General features: G+C 39.9%; 2 protein-coding genes across 2 annotated transcripts in view; one reads left to right on the top strand and one right to left on the bottom strand.

Annotated features, from left to right (window-relative positions):
* The first annotated feature begins 1,331 nt into the window (after positions 1-1,331).
* On the top strand, positions 1,332-7,214 carry yrdc (yrdC N(6)-threonylcarbamoyltransferase domain containing). The gene is made up of 6 exons (XM_085177453.1): positions 1,332-1,595; positions 3,632-3,827; positions 4,497-4,611; positions 4,703-4,822; positions 5,676-5,806; positions 6,418-7,214. The coding sequence occupies exons 1-6, from the start codon at positions 1,424-1,426 to the stop codon at positions 6,485-6,487; spliced, it is 804 nt and encodes a 267-aa protein (XP_085033579.1). The 5' UTR covers positions 1,332-1,423; the 3' UTR covers positions 6,488-7,214.
* The window catches only part of LOC146508600 (glycoprotein endo-alpha-1,2-mannosidase-like protein), a 14,648-nt gene continuing 2,079 nt past the window's right edge, over positions 5,007-17,575 (bottom strand). Inside the window, exons 2-4 of the mRNA XM_085177452.1 lie at positions 16,778-16,887; positions 9,919-9,995; positions 5,007-9,548 (exon numbers count right to left, since the gene is read on the bottom strand). Coding sequence (XP_085033578.1) covers positions 8,912-9,548; positions 9,919-9,995; positions 16,778-16,887 — 824 coding nt within the window. The 3' untranslated portion in view covers positions 5,007-8,911. The remainder of the gene's footprint in view (positions 9,549-9,918; positions 9,996-16,777; positions 16,888-17,575) is intronic.

Genomic DNA, 17,575 nt, shown 5'->3' with positions numbered 1-17,575 from the left:
GTATTTTTTAAAGAATGTATAATGTGAAACTGTTTGCTTATGCGTTTCATATAAATATGAGTAACTTTCTGAATTGAGAGCAATATAATACTAATAAAACCTTATCCTTGTCACTGAAATGTTTGCTTGGTGAAGCATTTTATTTGTGTTACTTTAATAGAATTCATTCATTTAGTCAGATAGCAATCAGCAGTTGGGAGGGGTCTTCCTCTTCTCTTCATTTCTGGAGTGGTGCGGACACATCCTGGGGGGATTTCCTCTGTAACATTTAACCAGTATCATTTTTAAAAAACCACTAACCATTTGTAGTAGAATTCAGAGACCAGAAGAAAACTAACTTCTAGGGCATGACGCAAGTCCTTCAAGTCATTCTCGATCTTTTTGCACAGGGCTATTTTTTCAGACAGGTCCAACAGTCTGTCCTCGATGTCCTGTAGAGCCTGCGGAGGACGTGTTGGTTAAAATGCCTTGCACCATCAGGCTAAAATGTCATGCTGTGACTCACCTGTCTAGTCTCGGAGCCTGCCTCATCAACGCGCCCAGACGGCAAATCCTCTGCGCAACCTGCAAGTGTTCAAAACATACCTGGACAAACCCGCTGATAACATGAAAGCTGGAGGGCAGCAGGCGACCTTACCAGTTTCCGAGGCCATGATCAAATACACATTTGTCTTCCAAGCTCAGCGTGTTTCATAGAGGAAGGGCATTCGGTGTTTTTAAGCAGGTGTGCTCAGGTGATTTATATTTTACTAATTAGTGAATGACGAGAGAAAGAACTATCTGCCCAGGCCACTCTGGACATATGTTTCTACCACTGGGGGAGGACAAAAAAGGCACCAATGAGTGAAAGGGTATATTTCGGGGTATAGTTTCCCATTTTTGACTTAACTACTCAAAGTTCTGAGAAATTCACTTGAAGTTAATAATCTGTTTGGGGTTTTTGTTGTTGTTTTTTCCCTAATAATAGCAACAACAAAAAAAAAAGACACAGGTTTGTTTTTTTTCCCCAGTGAAAGTGTCTAGTATTAAAACATTTTTATTCACTGCTGTTTTTCCTCTTTTTCCGTAAACGTGATGCATTTTATTTTAAAATTTTATTTTTGATATAATGAAAACCAGGCTCATAATTTTTATTTATTTGGAAAGGGTAAAAAATGAGCTAAAGAATGCAGTTGGCATTCCGTTTAGAAAGACAGAGAGAGAGATATCTCTTTAGAAATGCTATAAGTATATGTCAAGTGTGAAATTATACTCGTTTTTATGGCGGTCATTGGTATTAGTCTGCATTTTTCCGTGCCGCTGGCTCTTTAATTGTTGTCGTCATAGATTGGGGGCGTAACCCGGAAGAATTCTATCGTCTGGTCCTACGACTACACGTTGCTTGTGTGAGACGGGGTAGTCCTCCGGATGAACGCTTGATTTTATGAAGCTGGTTTGTAGTATTGCTGCTGTATTAGTAAATACATCTAGAGGAGTTCACGGTTCAGTCGCAGCTCGTCGGATCAGTGCAGAGATGTTTAAAGAGCTCAAGACAAAAGTATTGCGTCTGTTACCGCCGACCTCCAACGGACCGACGGTCCATCGGGACGAGACAGGTACATGTGTCTAACATTCAAAGTGGACGTAGGTCTCGCTTAGTGAAGCAGGGTGTGTTTGTAAACAGCCGGCTCTGATTGGAGGCTAAGCAACGTAAACACTGCACCGTGTTGCATCAGATTCTTGGTTTTCCTGTTATGTGTGACACAGCTAACCCGATGTGATTCTAACACCCAAAAATAAGCTCCAGTTAAGTCACAGTAGAGTGAGCACTGCCAGTTAGGATGAACTGCTTACTTTGTAGCTGTTTGCCCAAACTAGAAATTAGTGGCAGAAATTCAAAGTTCTACACCTAATTCTTGTTGTTTTAGTCATTATGTATGCTGTATTCCACTGTAGAAAAAGGAAAACAAAAGTTAAAGAAACTATTAAAAGCCCCAAACTACCATAACGTTCATGCCTCTGTACTGTGTGAAAACCTCAGGTCCTCATCTGGCCTATCCAAATGGAGTTAAATTACGTATCTTGCCTCTTCGGATACTTGAGTTGAACTTAAGCAGATCCTGTTGACAATCACTGCTTTAACAGGTTTAACAGTTAAACAGGTGTAGAATGAAATGTACTAAGATGATGAGTGTATGTTGACAGGTGTTCCTAATGTTTTGAAACTGCTTCTACAAAAATGTGAGAAAGAATGGGTCTCTGAGCAGCTCAGTGAGTTCCAGCGTGCTACCATGACAGGAAGCCACCTGTGCAATAAGACAAGTTGTCACATTACCTTGCTACTAAATATTCCACAGTCAGTTGTGAGTGGCATTATAACCACTCAGCCATGAAGTGTGATTTTATCACTTCATGGCTGATGAAGTGTGATCACAGTGCAGACTCAGCGGATGCTGAGATGTATAGTGTGCCGAGCTTGCCAACTTTCTGCAGGGTCAGTTTCTATGCACCTCCAAAACTTCACATGGCATTCAGATTGGTTCAAAAGCAGTTCATAGAGAGCTTCATGGAATAGGTTTCCATGGCTGAGTGGCTTACATCACCAAGTGCAATGCAAAGCAATACACTGTTGTATAGCACGCTGCTACTTGACCCTAGAGCAGTGGAGATGTGTTCTCTGAAATGATGAATCACATTTCTACATCTGGCAATCAGTTGCCAGGAGAACAGAACTTGTCTGATTGCAATGTGCCAAGTGTAGCGTTTGGTGAAGGGGGGAACTATGATGTCGGGTTGGAACTCCTAATGCTTCAGCACACCAAAACAATTTGGACAATTTCATGCTCCTGATTTTGTGGGAATAGTTTGGGGATGGCCCCTTACTGTTCCAACAGGACTGCACACCAGTGCACAAAGCAAGGTCCATAAAGACATGGATGAGCGAGTTTGGTGTGCACGAACTTGACTGGCCTGCACAGAGTCCTGACATCAACCCGACAGACACCTTTGGGTTGAATTAGAGCAGATACTGCAGATACATGCATGCCATGCATGCACTTCTGGATGAATCTGGATGGTTAAAATTCCCATAAACACAATTCCCAGCTGAGTTTAGGCTTCTATGGCTGCAAAGGCTGTGCTGACATATTAAATCTTCTGGACTGAGAATGGGATGTCACTCAAGTTTATATGTGTGTGTGAAGGCAAGCAACAAATATTTTAGCATTATAGTATATAGTGTGATTAGAAGGTGAGATTGCATCTGGAACGGTGTTACATCACCTGTTCAATTGTGTGAGTATGATTTCATTAGGTTGCTTACCTATTCACACTTCAGTTGTGTACTTTTGGTTTTTGGTTTTTTTTAGCTACTTCAGGCGTGTACTTTTTGGTAGTCAACAAACATATTACACTATACATATTTCTTCCTGTTTTATCGCTCCCCCTAATGTATTTACATTGCATTCACGATAGCTGATGAGCCTAAATTTGTTCCTATACATAAAGGAAAATGAAAGCAATGAAGCTGGGGGAACATGTTTAGAGTAAAGCTTTGAATTTAGATGCCCTAACCTCTTCATACCATCCATTCATACTGTTGTGTCCTTCTGTGGATAACGTCTCATTAACACCCTTTGTTTTTGAACTGCAGATGGTGCTGAAATCCTGAGTTGCACAGTAAAGGCCCTGAAAGAGGGTCACATTGTTGCGGTGCCCACAGATACCATCTACGGCCTGGCATGTCTGGCCCAAAACTCCGACGCCGTCAGAAAAACGTATGACACTAAAGGACGAAACGGACAGAAGCCACTGGCCATCTGTGTAGGGGAAATTCAGGATATCTATAAGTAAGTGTGCTTTTATTTCACTTTGATCAGGGCACATGTTGTGTAATTGCTTCATTCTAAGTGCAGTCCTCTAAGCCAACTATTTTGCACAAACATATTACTCATTTCCTGAAGAGTCACACATGCACGAGGCACAGATACCATCTCCACTCAAATAACACATTTTACATTTTGAGTGACAGGCACACCTGCTGTCAAAGGACACCTCGGTAATTATTATTCGCAACATTATTCTGTGACTGTATTTTCTATCTCTGTGCAGGCATGTCGCATTTCTTTGAGATTTGTTAAAGCTTTGTGGGATTTAAAGTGAAACAAACGAAATCAGAGAATAGTGGATATTCCCAAAAACTATTCTGGCCTGAAAAACAATTATTTTATTATCAGATAGTTATTGTGGCTATCAGTCATTTGCTTCATTAAAATTCAGAACATGTTGAAATGGCCCAAAGCAATTTTTCCACAATGCAAATTGGTGTCGTGACATCATGAGTTCAAAACTTCATTGCAAAAGACAAAACAGGATCAGAGCAAAGAAGCAAATAAAACACAGCTGCTTTTTTTTTTTTTTTTTTTTTTTTTTTTTTGCAGTGATGTAGTCATTAATGGTCATTTATAGTTTTTGGGGCTAGATTAAACACAAGTATGGTAATGTGATGTCATGTGCAGGTACTGCAAGGTGAAGGTGAAAAAAGAGCTGTTAGGTGACCTGCTCCCTGGTCCTGTCACCCTGGTGTTTGAAAGGTCTGAAGAACTGAACACAGACCTGAACCCCTTTACCTCAGTGAGTTTGCTTCTTTTTAATTGAATTGTGCTGACAATAAATTGTTTGATCATAAGTTGAATTGTTGTTTACACATCCATGTCTTCCTCAGCTTGTAGGAGTACGTATCCCAGATCATCCCTTTATGAGGCAACTTTGTCAGATGTGTGGGGAACCACTGGCACTCACAAGTGCCAACATCAGCTCACAGACCAGCACAGTGGAAGTACATGTAAGTACTAAAGTAAATGATGTTTTTGTTTCTTTCAGTTTCAAGTATGTTAACCTCCTAAGACCCGAACTCTTTCATGGCATGCATTTTTAATGTCTCTTTGCTATTTGGGCTGATTGGGACCTGATGAGTGTAAAAACAAAGACTCATGTTTTGTTTTTGTTTTGTTTTTTTTTTTACCTGGTTTTTGTTTCTGAGAAAAATGAGATCCACATATGAGGACATTCGCTTTAAATTTCGATAGAGCAGTGGCAGTATAATGTCCTCATAAGTGGATATCAGGCCCTTGTAGAGCAAAATTTTGTATTTTGGTCTAGACAACCCAAAATGTGATGTCCATGTATGTGGACGCCAGGTCCTAGGAGGTTAAATTTCAAGTACACCTACCAGACACTTTATAAGTTAAACCTTGCTTGTACTGGATTGAGTTTAATTGTTTGTGGCAATATATTAAACATGGTGCTGGAAACATTAAAGATTTTGGTCTATATTGGCATGGTGGCATCACACAGTTGCCCCAGATTTGCCACCTGCACATCCACGATCCCAATCTCTTTTTCCACCACATTATTAAGGCGCTCTATTGCATTGAAATCTGGTAACTGTGGGCTCCATTTGAATGAAGTGAATTCACTGTGATGAAAAAATCACTTCACTTCATTCATCTTTCTTCCCCATTGTGATACTCTGTTTGAACTTCAGCAGGTTGTCTTTACACGTGTAAATCATTGACTTGGTGCCATGTGATTGGCTGATTAATTATTTGTATTATTGAGCAGTTGAACAGGCGTACTTAACATAGCAGTCATTGAGTGTATGTAGCCCTGAATGTTGCTGGGTTTATCCTCTTAAGGAGTTCCAGGAGCTCTGGCCCAAACTAGCTGTGGTTGTTGATGGTGGACCGATAGGAGACCAGAGCCGCCTCGGATCAACAGTAGTCGACCTGTCAGTACTCGGCAAATACAGCATCATCAGACCAGGGTGGTAAGTTCATCCAGACGCTTGTTTCACTAGTTTCTCTCCAAGTGAGATAAAACTATCTGATGTAACTGAATGTTTAAGCATATCATTTAAAGTCCTTCAGAGAACTTCAGGCACATTTTACAACTGACAAAAAAATTGACTGGAAAAAAAACATTTTCAAACCAGAACTGATCTGATGTATAAAATATCCAAAGTAAGCAGTCATATGTTGCTCAAGTCCCCTGAATTAGAACTGGAAGTTATTCATATAGCACCAGTTTATTCCATGACTTGAAGAAGGGGAATGCATGCATCCGCACTGACTCACTGTTGCTTTGAAATACCCAGGTGTTTCCAGCCTCTCCCAGTGTTACAGCACCAGCTATAGTATGAATCTCCTAAAACTAAACTTAAATATTGAAATACCCACCACAAAAAATAAGGAGGCATTTTGCAAGAACAAGTCTTAGTTTCATTAAAAAAAACCATATTTGGAGTCAGTCTGTCGCATCGTGTTAACACTCTTCTTTCTCACTCTGACCCTCACACCCCCTCTGCCCCCAAACCACCCATGTTTCCTCTGAAGTAGACTTGGTACATTAAACAAGAAATGACTTTAATTTTGATTTCAGTGCCCTTTCTTCTACGGTTGATGTGCTCGAGCGCAAATATGGACTGTCAGAGCACTCTGGGGAAGAATGACCTTTGAACTCTCCACACTCCAAAAATCACGCACAACCAGCTCTGACCCGGGGCTACTTGGGAGAAGATGAATCCTTGAATCAGCCTTTGCCGGGGAAGACTGTATCTCAGGAGGACTGAAACTGCTGATGGACGATTTTGTTCCAGTGGCAGCTTCAATGTCTTGGGTATCTTTCCTTATGTCTTAGATGAGCATATTTTGTATGTTTCTGTCATTACATTATTTGGGAGTTTAAGCTTTAAACTATCATTTGTACAGAAATAGGTCAGCTGTATAGTACTTTAAGTAATGTGGTCATGGGAGAAAGAATGGTTTGAGCCAGCCGTTTCGCAACACGATCAGAGCTGTAGTAAACACATTTTAATGGTCTGATTGAATCTGTGTGATAAAATAAATCAACTTTTTATTTAAGGGGGCTGTAAACTGTTTTCTGTTTGTTTTTTCTGTTTATTTGTTTGTTTGTTTGTTTTTTAATCCTCTTTTTTTTATGACAGCGTGAAGATTGCACTTCAATTGTTAGCATCAACACTTACAGTAAATCCTGTTTTACATTGTAGACTACTAATACTGGCACATTTGAGTTGTTTCGGTTGGCACATGGATATAATTTGTAGATTTCCTCTCATTTGAATGTTAATAATTGCAGTACATGATTAAATCTTCGGTGTCTGATCGGACCTTGATTAACAGATGGTACAACATTGGCAAATCCACAATAAAATTATATATTTTTTCCCAGTCTCACAGTTTCGTCCATGCACAAGAAGCTATCTGAGATTTATTTCTGTCTTTATCCACTGGTGTCTGGATTTTCACTCAAAACAGCTTCTTAATGGAGGGTGAAATCAATAGAGCAATGTTAAGTGTTTAAAAAGGAGCAGAAACCACTTACTGGCAACCTGGACAGGGAAATCAACTACGGATCATTCAGAGAACGCACTTTTATTCTCAAAAACGCCTGTCTCTGCGAAACCTTTCATTTTAAAAGCTATCAGAATCTTAATCAAGTCTATACAGAGTGTGCCCAAGAGTGCCCCAGTCAGTGGGCAGGTTTATATTCATTAATGTGTTCAATCACTTTGAGCCATAGACGTTCATGTCCTGACTTCTTGCTTCAGTGGAGAGAAAAAAAGCAGAGTCCCATATGCTTACAGTGAAGTCTTTTCATATGGGAATTACTTAGTCTTCAATTGTATTTGGGTAGATATCGGGTCTGTGGTGTAGTACTTGACACGTTATATGGGAAAGATCCCTAGCTTGAGACAAAGAGGAGACACAATCCCAGCCTCAGGGACTCACAATAGTACCTAGAGTAAAATCTGTGCCAGAGGCCTCAGGAAATAAAGGAGCGGTTGAAATTACCCAATTTTATTTGGGTAGATCAGAAATGGGTATTCTTGGTAAGTTAGTTTGTTGGTGAAGGATGGCAAGAGTAAAAGAGTTTATGAGATGGTAGTGAGACCTGTTGTGATATATGGTTTAGAGACAGCGGCAATAACAAAAGGGTAAGTTGTCACGCTGGAGGTGGAGTAAAAGATGTTAAGATTTTACTGGCAGAATGGACAGGATTAGAAATGAGGATATCAGGGTGACTCTCAGTGTGGAGGCAAGGTTAGAGAGGCGATTTTGGATGTGCTGGACGAAGGATGCTGAAGATTGATGCTTTCAGGCAGGAGGACGTGCAGATGGTTGCCGTGACAGAGGAAGATGTTAGAGATCGAGTGAAATGGATGCAGGGGATCTGCTGTGAGAAACTGTCATGTTCTGTTCTTTTTACAAGTTGAGCTAACATGCTATAATGTTCCAAATTTAGCTTTACAAATGATGTCTTTTTCAGTTTTTTTCTTTCTCTATAAGCCATCTTTCCTGCCTTTTCCAGCTTTCTCTTTACTGATTTTAATCTCACAACAAAAAGCTCCAAATATTAAAGGATTTCCAAAAATCATAAAGACTTTTTTTGTTTCATTTCATAAGAATATGTTTGTAAAACACCACATCATCCCCATTTTAAAAAGCTCTCTGAACCTGGGTAAAGGGTCAAATTGTATGTTATGGATAAATGAAAACTACAGTGTCTTCAGTTCTATTATTTCCCTATATAAAGGGGCATGAGATGGTGGCTTACTGTATTTAGAAAAACAATAAATTATCGGGCAGACATTTCAACGTACCAATTGTGTGGGGGAGATTAGAGACCGACCCACAGAGCATTTTACAAGTCTGGGTTTTTGATACGCTTTGTATCCTATCTTTGAATTTGCACACACGTCTGTAGGACCTCTCGCATCCAGCATGTTTAAAAAAGGTAACAGCATGTCCTTCTGCACTCAAAACTATATCAATCAATTGCTCTCTTGCCTCCTCTTTCATGTGTGCACACGCTTCCACTACGGCGTGCCGTTTCAAGTCAGTTTGATGAAAGCTCACATGAGCCACTGCTCCTTTTCTTTATTGAACTGCTCGGCCCAGCGGCGGGTCAGCTCCAGGTAGTGATCAGGCCCATGTGGCTGATAGTCCAAGTAAACCCGTGTCACAGTTTTTTTAGGCACAGCCCTTTCTATCTGCGTCCCCTCGTGCCATTCATTAAAAGATGTTATGGTGACAATCTCCGGGCGCACGTTGAGTGCCGCCTGCAGGGCTGTCTCGTAGTAACGTCCGTTCACCCTGTTGCGTGTGTTGTGGTTGTTCCATGGCCGAATGCTGGTGTCAATGTAACCAGGCCCCACGCTGGGGATAAAAAGGAGGTTGTTCCCATCGCAGAAAGCTTTGATGGATTTCCAGTTCTGGTGAGAAGAGCCAAAGGAGAAGCCATTGGAGGCAAAGTAAGTGTACATGCCATCGAAGCCGCCTGCCAGGATGTCGTGCTTATGACGCTCCTCCACAATCAGGGCTATAAAGACGGCGTCGTAAGCTGACCCGCGCACGCTGTGGGAGCCAGTCGGTGTCAAAAACTCAGACCAGGACTCGGGTGGAGTTAGGTAGGAGTCATAAATGTAAAACAGAGGAAGACTCTTCCCTGTGCTAGTAGTGAACTTGTAGAACGCTCCGTGGTCGCCATACCTTAAAAATAATATAATACAGAAGATTTAACAACACAACAATAAACCCTACCACTGAGACAAAGAATAAAAATATTGTATACCATTTCTTACTTAAACTGAATATCTTTTCAAGGTTTGGGACTTCTGACTTAGTAAATCTCTGAAAGGTCCTCTTTTTCAGAGCAACCCCACATGTTAAAGTTAAAAGTTAAAATGGCTTTTGCTTGAAGAACTCATCCATAAGTCATGAAACTGGCTTTATATAAGCTGAACTGCACCCTAAAAGTATTTCAGTGTCGTAACTGCTGTTTTTCTTGCTATGCATGCAATCTTAATGGCTTTCTATTTGAGTTGACTCAGCGATGAAGCACAGCCAGACATGCACCCACCTGTCAATGATGTACTTGATGTTGTCATGCACGCTCTGATCGTTTCGTCCTCTGTATGGTTGGATGTGGAATGCAACCTGGGAGATGATGAAGCAATATGCATGTTCATTTTCATTCATTATATAACTACATTATTAATTTATGTATCATTCAAGGTCAGCATTTACAGACGACCTCGAGAAGTATTGACTAAAAGTCAGGCGTTCCCAAGGGGAGATTCCTCATAGAAAGTTGACGAGAGTGACAGTAACTTCTCCTGGCTTGTAATCAATCAAAGTCTGACATGTTTCTAAGACAAAAATAATTCAATAAGGCCTCAGTCACACAAGAGTAGGACCACAACCTCCATGCAACCAGGGAAAGGTGGTTGGTGAATGATTGGATTGATTTTTTTTTTGCTAGTTCAAAGTAGTTGGAGAGACGAACCATTAAGTGTTTTCAGAGAGAAACATGCATAAAACCTGAACTTACACTGTATTATTTTGTTACTTGCTTCTTATTTTTCCATCCATCCATCCATCCATGAATCCATTCATTCTCTTATCTTCATCAGGGTATGATAATCTGATGATCTTGGTAAAATGCTTGTTGTTATTGAAAAGAACTAGCGGTGCCAGTACACCACTACAGGTCAAGTGTGGATAGCAACATATTTGCAGCAGACAAAAGATTCGAGCTTTATCATCATTAATCACATTATTATCTCAATGAGATTGTTGCTGTTTTATCCCTGTTTTATCACTGTTTTGATGCACCAACATGGGTTTGAAGATGGTGACTGAGCGGTCTCAGACCTGGTCCCTATCTTTGAAGTAACCATATTAAAAACAAAGAGATCACAATTTGATTGGGCACGGATGCAACAATGTTGGTCACACCGCAATTCCCAACCACTGTTTTTGTAGTCAGATGGTATCGCAGCTCATCAGACCTCTGAGCCCCTTTTCAGGAAAATGAGTCTCACAGTTATAATTCAGCAAAACATGTTAGTCATGCTCCATTTTGACCTTGTGCAGCCCCAAAGCAATGCGTGGCATCAGGAGTCTGGTGCCTTTACCCTTGTACCTTATTACAGACTCACTGCAGTTTTCTAAAAACCCTGTAATAAGGCTATGACACTAAGAGGGCTCACCAACACAAATGTTACCCACTTACACGGACATCTAAGCACCATGTTTCCTCACCGCTCCGTGTTCATGACAAAATCTGCTACAGTATAACTGTTTTTCAGCCTGAGTGGTCTGCCTCTGGAGACTATTGTAACACTCACAGTTAATGCGTCTGTTAGAAATGGCCGTTTACAGTTCATGAACAAACGCAGCAGAGGAACAAGGGATATGAAGTGACATGTACACAAAAAGTGCTTAAGTTGAATATTTTAAGGTGCGCCTGGAGAATTCAGTGAATTTGAATAATGCATGATCAAAGAGAAACACCACTTTTCCAGCACTGGACACTCGAGAGGAACAATGTGAAAGGAAAATGTCCTTTTTGAGATGATGGAAGCATCTAAAGGGACGTAGGCTACCATTGAGTAAGCTAAACAAAGATGCCTTAGCCCACTTTACATGATCCAAGTCTTATCTTTGTTAAAAATCCAATGCTTGCAAAGCTCCACTAAAATATAGAATGGCATTTCACCTACTTGTTATTGGAAATAGATGTATTTTGTAGTTTTTCTATAAGATCCATATTGTCGTTATGGAGTTAAGTGTAGAGTATTAACGAATTAATGGATATGTGTCCTGGACAGTCGGGATGGATCCAAATAACTGGATCACTTCTGCTACTAATAATGATACTAAGTGCTTTTATGTACAAAAAAAATGTCAATTTTAACAGTGTAAGAGGCACTTTGTTTTGCAAAAGAGTAATTTGAAAAGAGATTGAGGAAGGAAGGTCTTGGGCATATGAGTAAATCATATTCTAAAATCAATATTTATGAAGCTAACTCTCTGGCAGTAACAGTGAGAGAAAATGATGGAGACAATAAGATAGTACAGTAAGATAAAGCCACAAAAAAATCTATGAGATATTACAGCTCGTGAAACTGCATGATTATAACATGATTATAACAGAGGAAAATAGATACTACATCAGAGTGCAGGCCACTAGAAAACTCATTTTCCCCAACGCGCTGGCTGATTACAATTTTGGTAATTTAGAAGTAAATGAGACATAGTCAACGCATTTTAATACCTCATAAACATTGACAGTGCAGTCTGGAACAGCCTCGGTGTGATTTGTGCTGAGCAGAGTGAATTTAGTGGCATGTCATGCAGAAAGCGCAGAGGGAAGGATGAGCACCAACACAAAAATATAGGTTCAGACCTTTTCTGACAGTTAGATCAATTTAATATCCCTTTCATTCTACAGTGAGGGAAGTCGGTGGATATACACCGAGGTTGTACAGGTTTCATGTACAAAAAAATGTAGTTACTGAGTGCATCGGGAAATAAGGAAGTGTGGCTGATGCCATCATAGGGCACCCATGGGCCATATTCCCCTGTGTAGCTTTATGGCCTACTTAGGAGATAGAACTTTTGCACCCCCTCAGGGTGCAGATTGTTCACAGGCTCAAACTGAGTCATGGGACCCATGATGCACATATCCCCTCTGCTCTTTTTCTCCTACCTCCAGTTTCCAATAACCCCCCTACCCTGTCCCCACCAAGCCGCCCCCACCCTGCCCTGGGCAAAAGGACTATTTCAGCTCCACTTCGAGCTGAGGTCAAGCAGCAGCACTGCTGTGGAGGCTCATGTGATGTGCTCTCCAACATGAGCCGTGTGTGGGTGCTACTGAGATGCTATTCAACTTATATAATAAAAAGTACATTGCTTTCTTTTGCTGCATTACTCGAAGAGGGGTCAGTGTGTTTTTAGCAATGTGGCGTGGGATCGCTACCAGGATGGAAGCTGGATTTGTTTTTAGTGAGCTTGCTCTTCTCCAGTTTCCATTCACCTTCAGTCTAACTTGTAAATGTTCAATTAGGTCAAACGCTGTATGCAATTCACTGTATTCCTCTTATCTAAACCTCTATCTATCACTTTGAGTTCATATAAATGCGTTGCCAGCTCAGCATTACATCCTGCTGTCACGGAGACAGATCATGTCACTTGTCATTTGTAGCATTTTCCTTGTTTTTTTATTTTTATTGATAATTTTACTGCATGTTTAAATGTCTGAATGCAAACACTTCTTTGATTTAAAAAAAGCATGTTTTTTCAATAATTTCTTAATTTTAAAGTGTATGTGTCATATTATTTTTAAGGCAAAAATGGTTCCAGCTTCTCTGATTTTATATTTTGTTTTTTGTTTATTCTTTGCTACTGAATACTTAAAGGTTATGAGTAAGTGTCCCCTATTGGGTTAGTCTGTCCATGAAAATCTCGGAAAGTTTCATATTCATCAGTTACGAGTGCCAGACTCCTCCTCAGTTTGGAGGATTGCTGCTGCAACATGCAAGACAGCTCAGGTCAAGAAAGGACAAAGGTGGAAACCAAGGTACGCATCATAAATACTGATTGCTCATTACTCCTGGAGGTTCCTCCCTTTGTGATATTTTTTCTGTCTTTTTTTATGAATGTATTTTTCTGATATCATACAGTAGACTATCCAAGGTGGTGAGGACTCAAAACAAAACTGCTAATTCGCTCATGCATTTCTCAGATAAGCAAGCAGCCACTTTATGTGAGCTTCTTGAATCCTGATCTGATACTTTTTTGGCTGCTGCCTCTGCCCTCTGTGGGACCATCCATCCTCCTCACTTGGGCTTCCCTCCCACCTTTTGTCCCGCCTTTCAGTGGAAAAGAGCACAGAAATGATTTAACGTTGTTTTTCATCAGAGTTCCAAATTATCAGAGCCAAAGTTCTTTACCTTGTCAGCATTTTGCTAAACATTATGCAAGAGGAAGCAATCCAAAGATAAATGTAGGTCTGTGCAGACATAACAGTTCAGGAAAAACAAGGAGAATTGGAAGAGGATGCTTGGAAAGACTCCGCTCAACTCTGAATAATTTCATTCCAGCGCTTTCTGGAGACTGCTCTGATTGTGACCTTCTGCGCGTTTTCATTAAACACAAGGATAAACAGCTTGTTCTTATTTCAGTAAGATACTGTTTGAAGAAAGCGTGTCACAATCTGTTTTTCCACGCGTGCTTTTATGAAAATGCCATGCTTGCTGGGTGGATGATGACAATAAAGCGTGGCATTAAATTCTGTCTATTAGCTTCTCTACTGACAGCATTATGTGTAAAACCTCATCAACTCAGCCATGCATGTCTAATCCCTGCATTCTTGTCTTGCCCTTGTAGAGATGCATTATTTCGTTGCCTTCAACCAAACAGAAAAAACTCCCCAGTATGATATTAAATCTGACAGGCTAGCCTGACAACTCTTCTGCCTCTCATCGGAGTTGTTTATAGTGAGAATGAGGCCAGTTTGTGGCCACATCTCTGCTGAAATCAAATTATGTTATCTGCACAACAGAATACAAACACCAGCATGGTAATGACTTGTGTTGCAATACTGATTTGTAATTAACCTCGGTGATAACTTTTGCAAATTGTAAATACAACTTGTGAATAATGATTTTTGGTCTTGTGCATTTAAAGGTAAATATACTTCAAGATGCTCACGGAAATATTATTACATGTGTACATATTTGTCATTTTTAAACTGTAAAAATTTTCAATTATAAAAATATTCGATTATAAATTACATATATTAAAAAAGAGCAACAAAATGTCATATTTAGAGGCTGATACTAGAAAATGTTCGGTAATTATTAAGATGATTAAATTAATGAATTAGATGTACAAATGCAGTGGTGTATTATTAATGGCACCTGCTTTAACATGGGAAAAGTCCTCAGATCTTGGCCCTTAAGTCATTGTTATTCTTCACATTAGAGCATACAGACCTGAGAACTTTCTTAATTTATTTCTAGTTCCTTGTTCCGATCCACAGTGCTGCTGAAAATTCCGTACTGCTAGCACCTCACTCTCGTTCCCCTTCATTGTCTTTCTTCACCCAATCCCTCCATTCGTATTTGGTAAGCATCTGACACGAATCATATCTGATTACAAGCAAACACTGGTTGTAAAACTTTAATAAGCCTTCAATACAGTGCAGCAGGGGCACCAACACAGACTCAGCTATGTCCGCTGTCATTTTCCAACCTAATTGGCGATTGGTCATGTGGTTTTACCCACATTCTGCACCGCCTCCCACGGCTCTCCACCCCACTAATGTGTTCAAGAGTTCATTCAACAACTAATCCAGCGGCAACAGCAGCAGCTCTTTGACACATTTTATGCTTTAATGCTAGAGACGAAGTCACTGCAGCTGCAAGTATTCCAAGTCAAATCCTGAGTAGCAGTGAGCAGCTTTACAGGATGCAGCACAGCAAGTTGAGAAGGCCTTAGCACCCACAAATTCAACATATAACACTGGTTCGAGATTACTATCCTAAGCAGTGTTAAGCTCTTCATATGCCTCCGTGAAAGACCAGTAATCCTTCTTTTGGTCCTGTGTCACTGAGGTTTTAGAAAGGGTAGTGGACAGAAATTCCAATTTTTTTCACATTTGAGCCTCAACTTTGGCTCTTGCAACAGTTCAAAATAAAAATAACAAAATAAAAAATTGCTGAGTTACTTTAGGTCTGTTTTGCTCATATAAATCATCAATTGTAAAGACTTCTCTTTTGAACCCACAAAAGCCAACACAATGAGCCACTATGAAAGACTGTAAGCAAGCCTGCACATACTAACGACTGTCAACGTAGCACTTAATGTCATGTAGATAATTTTGGGTGTTTAATCCACACTGCAGAGTGAAACTCCACAGACACAATTCAATATGGCTCATTGTTCTCAGTGGAGTACTTCAGGGATCTGAGTTTGGGCCTCTTATGCAAATAATTCAAGTGTAGCGCATTCAGGACTAATACAAATATGCAGATGATAAAGTGTTGTGTAATTATGGACATATTCTGCCATATACACTTTGCAACCATCAGCTCAACTATTTCTAAGTGTAAATGATAGATATGAGGAATTCTTAAGATACTTTGGACACTGTTACAGCTGTTAGGAATTAGGAGAAGCCTAGCTGCTGCCATCTGGCCTAGATTCTTTATCGTGGTGATTTGCTGTACATTAATCCATCAGCACAGTATCCATGCATGTTGGGCAGTGGCTACTGTTGTGTAGTAGTACTAAATTGACACTATGCTTTCCTTTTGAGAAGCAGTCTGTTGGTAACTGAATATATGTTTTTCCAATCATAACAAACTGAAGCAAATTATGGTCACATATATATATATATATATATATATATATACATATTCTTTTTGTTATAGTCTTTATCTAACCACAAAAATGCCCTATTCAGGTTAAAAATCTCCTCTGTAAGTGATTTGATCAAATGAAGTCTCTAGAGATGCATCTCCTGTATTTCTTAAAGGACATGCAGAATAGCTGCTGAGTGACAGAAATGACAAAGTCACTGGTTTGTTTTCCAGGAAGTTATAGTCCTAAAGTTAAAATGAATTTCATAAATCTAATTTCTCTAACAGAGTTCAAAACTACTGTAAACTCTGTTGTATTTCTATATGATCTGAGCTTACTTTAGTTATACTTTGGCAGTATTGTTATATAGTGTGCTATCTGATTTCCTCTTTATTGTTCTGTCTTTTAGAGTTTCAATAAAGGTCAATGAAGAGGAAAGAGAAAAAAGTTAATGTTTAAAATAGATGATTCATCTAAGAAACATCTCTCTCACACACACACACGCACACACACGCACGCACACACACACACACACACACGCACACATAAAATGTGCTGACACTGCTTACCTTGAGGTTGTGTCTATATGCTGCATCCAGTACAGCTGGTACCAAATCCTCAGCAGGTTCCCCGTTGTCATCAGCTACTCCAGGAGGATACCAGGACAGGACCAGAACACCTAGAGGGAGATAAGCACTTGATCAAAGATACGAATTAACACCTCAGAGCACCATCACCTTCTGATGGGAACATACAAACAAAATGTATATGAAGGTCTAACAATATTATTGTATGGATTGCTGAAATGATGCATCAATTTCAAGCTAACTGTGTTTATGTGCAGTTATTGTTGTCTTGGAGTAATGTTGCTTTCTCTGCGATCATCCTTTAGTGTCTCTTTGTGGTTCACAGCAATACAATACATCCGCTGATCTATGGAGGACAGTTAATTTTTTAAATGAATATGTACTTGTCATCTTAGGACTATTTATTATGCCTTGTTTTAGTGGCAACAGTTTGAGTGTGTGACAGCTCATAAATTCATAAACTCACGCTGGCTGAAAAATGGTTTTCTATCAGCCACAGCGGTGCCTGGCAAGAGGTAGGAACTGGCACACTGTATATGCACTCACAACTAATTTATTAAACTCATGTCCACTTGCTGTGGAGCTGTGGAGACTATTAGATTACAATAGGCAAACATGTCTTTGTGTATCAAGAAGACGGCTACTGCTATTCATTTTAGTGGCAGGAAATCAGTCACCAAGTCAAGCAGATCTATTTACAGTTGAGTATGAGGTCTCTAATTAAATGGAAGGTTTTAACTAAGCAACTTTGAGCTGGACCTCCCATGATTCCCAGGTTTC

This window comes from Neolamprologus multifasciatus, chromosome 11, assembly GCF_963576455.1.
Source record: "Neolamprologus multifasciatus chromosome 11, fNeoMul1.2, whole genome shotgun sequence".
Lineage (NCBI taxonomy): Eukaryota > Metazoa > Chordata > Actinopteri > Cichliformes > Cichlidae > Neolamprologus > Neolamprologus multifasciatus.
The sequence above is the reverse complement of the archived record's forward strand: the minus strand, read 5'-3'. Positions and strand labels throughout refer to the sequence as shown.

What these genes read in the sequence shown, in the direction of transcription:
- yrdc (XM_085177453.1), top strand. Translation starts at nt 1,424, where the DNA reads ATGAAGCTGGTTTGTAGTATTGCTGCTGTATTAGTAAATACATCTAGA. An exon ending in ACCTGAACCCCTTTACCTCA is followed by an intron (nt 4,612 to 4,702) that starts GTGAGTTTGCTT and finishes TGTCTTCCTCAG; the next exon opens with CTTGTAGGAGTACGTATCCC. An exon ending in CCAGCACAGTGGAAGTACAT is followed by an intron (nt 4,823 to 5,675) that starts GTAAGTACTAAA and finishes TATCCTCTTAAG; the next exon opens with GAGTTCCAGGAGCTCTGGCC.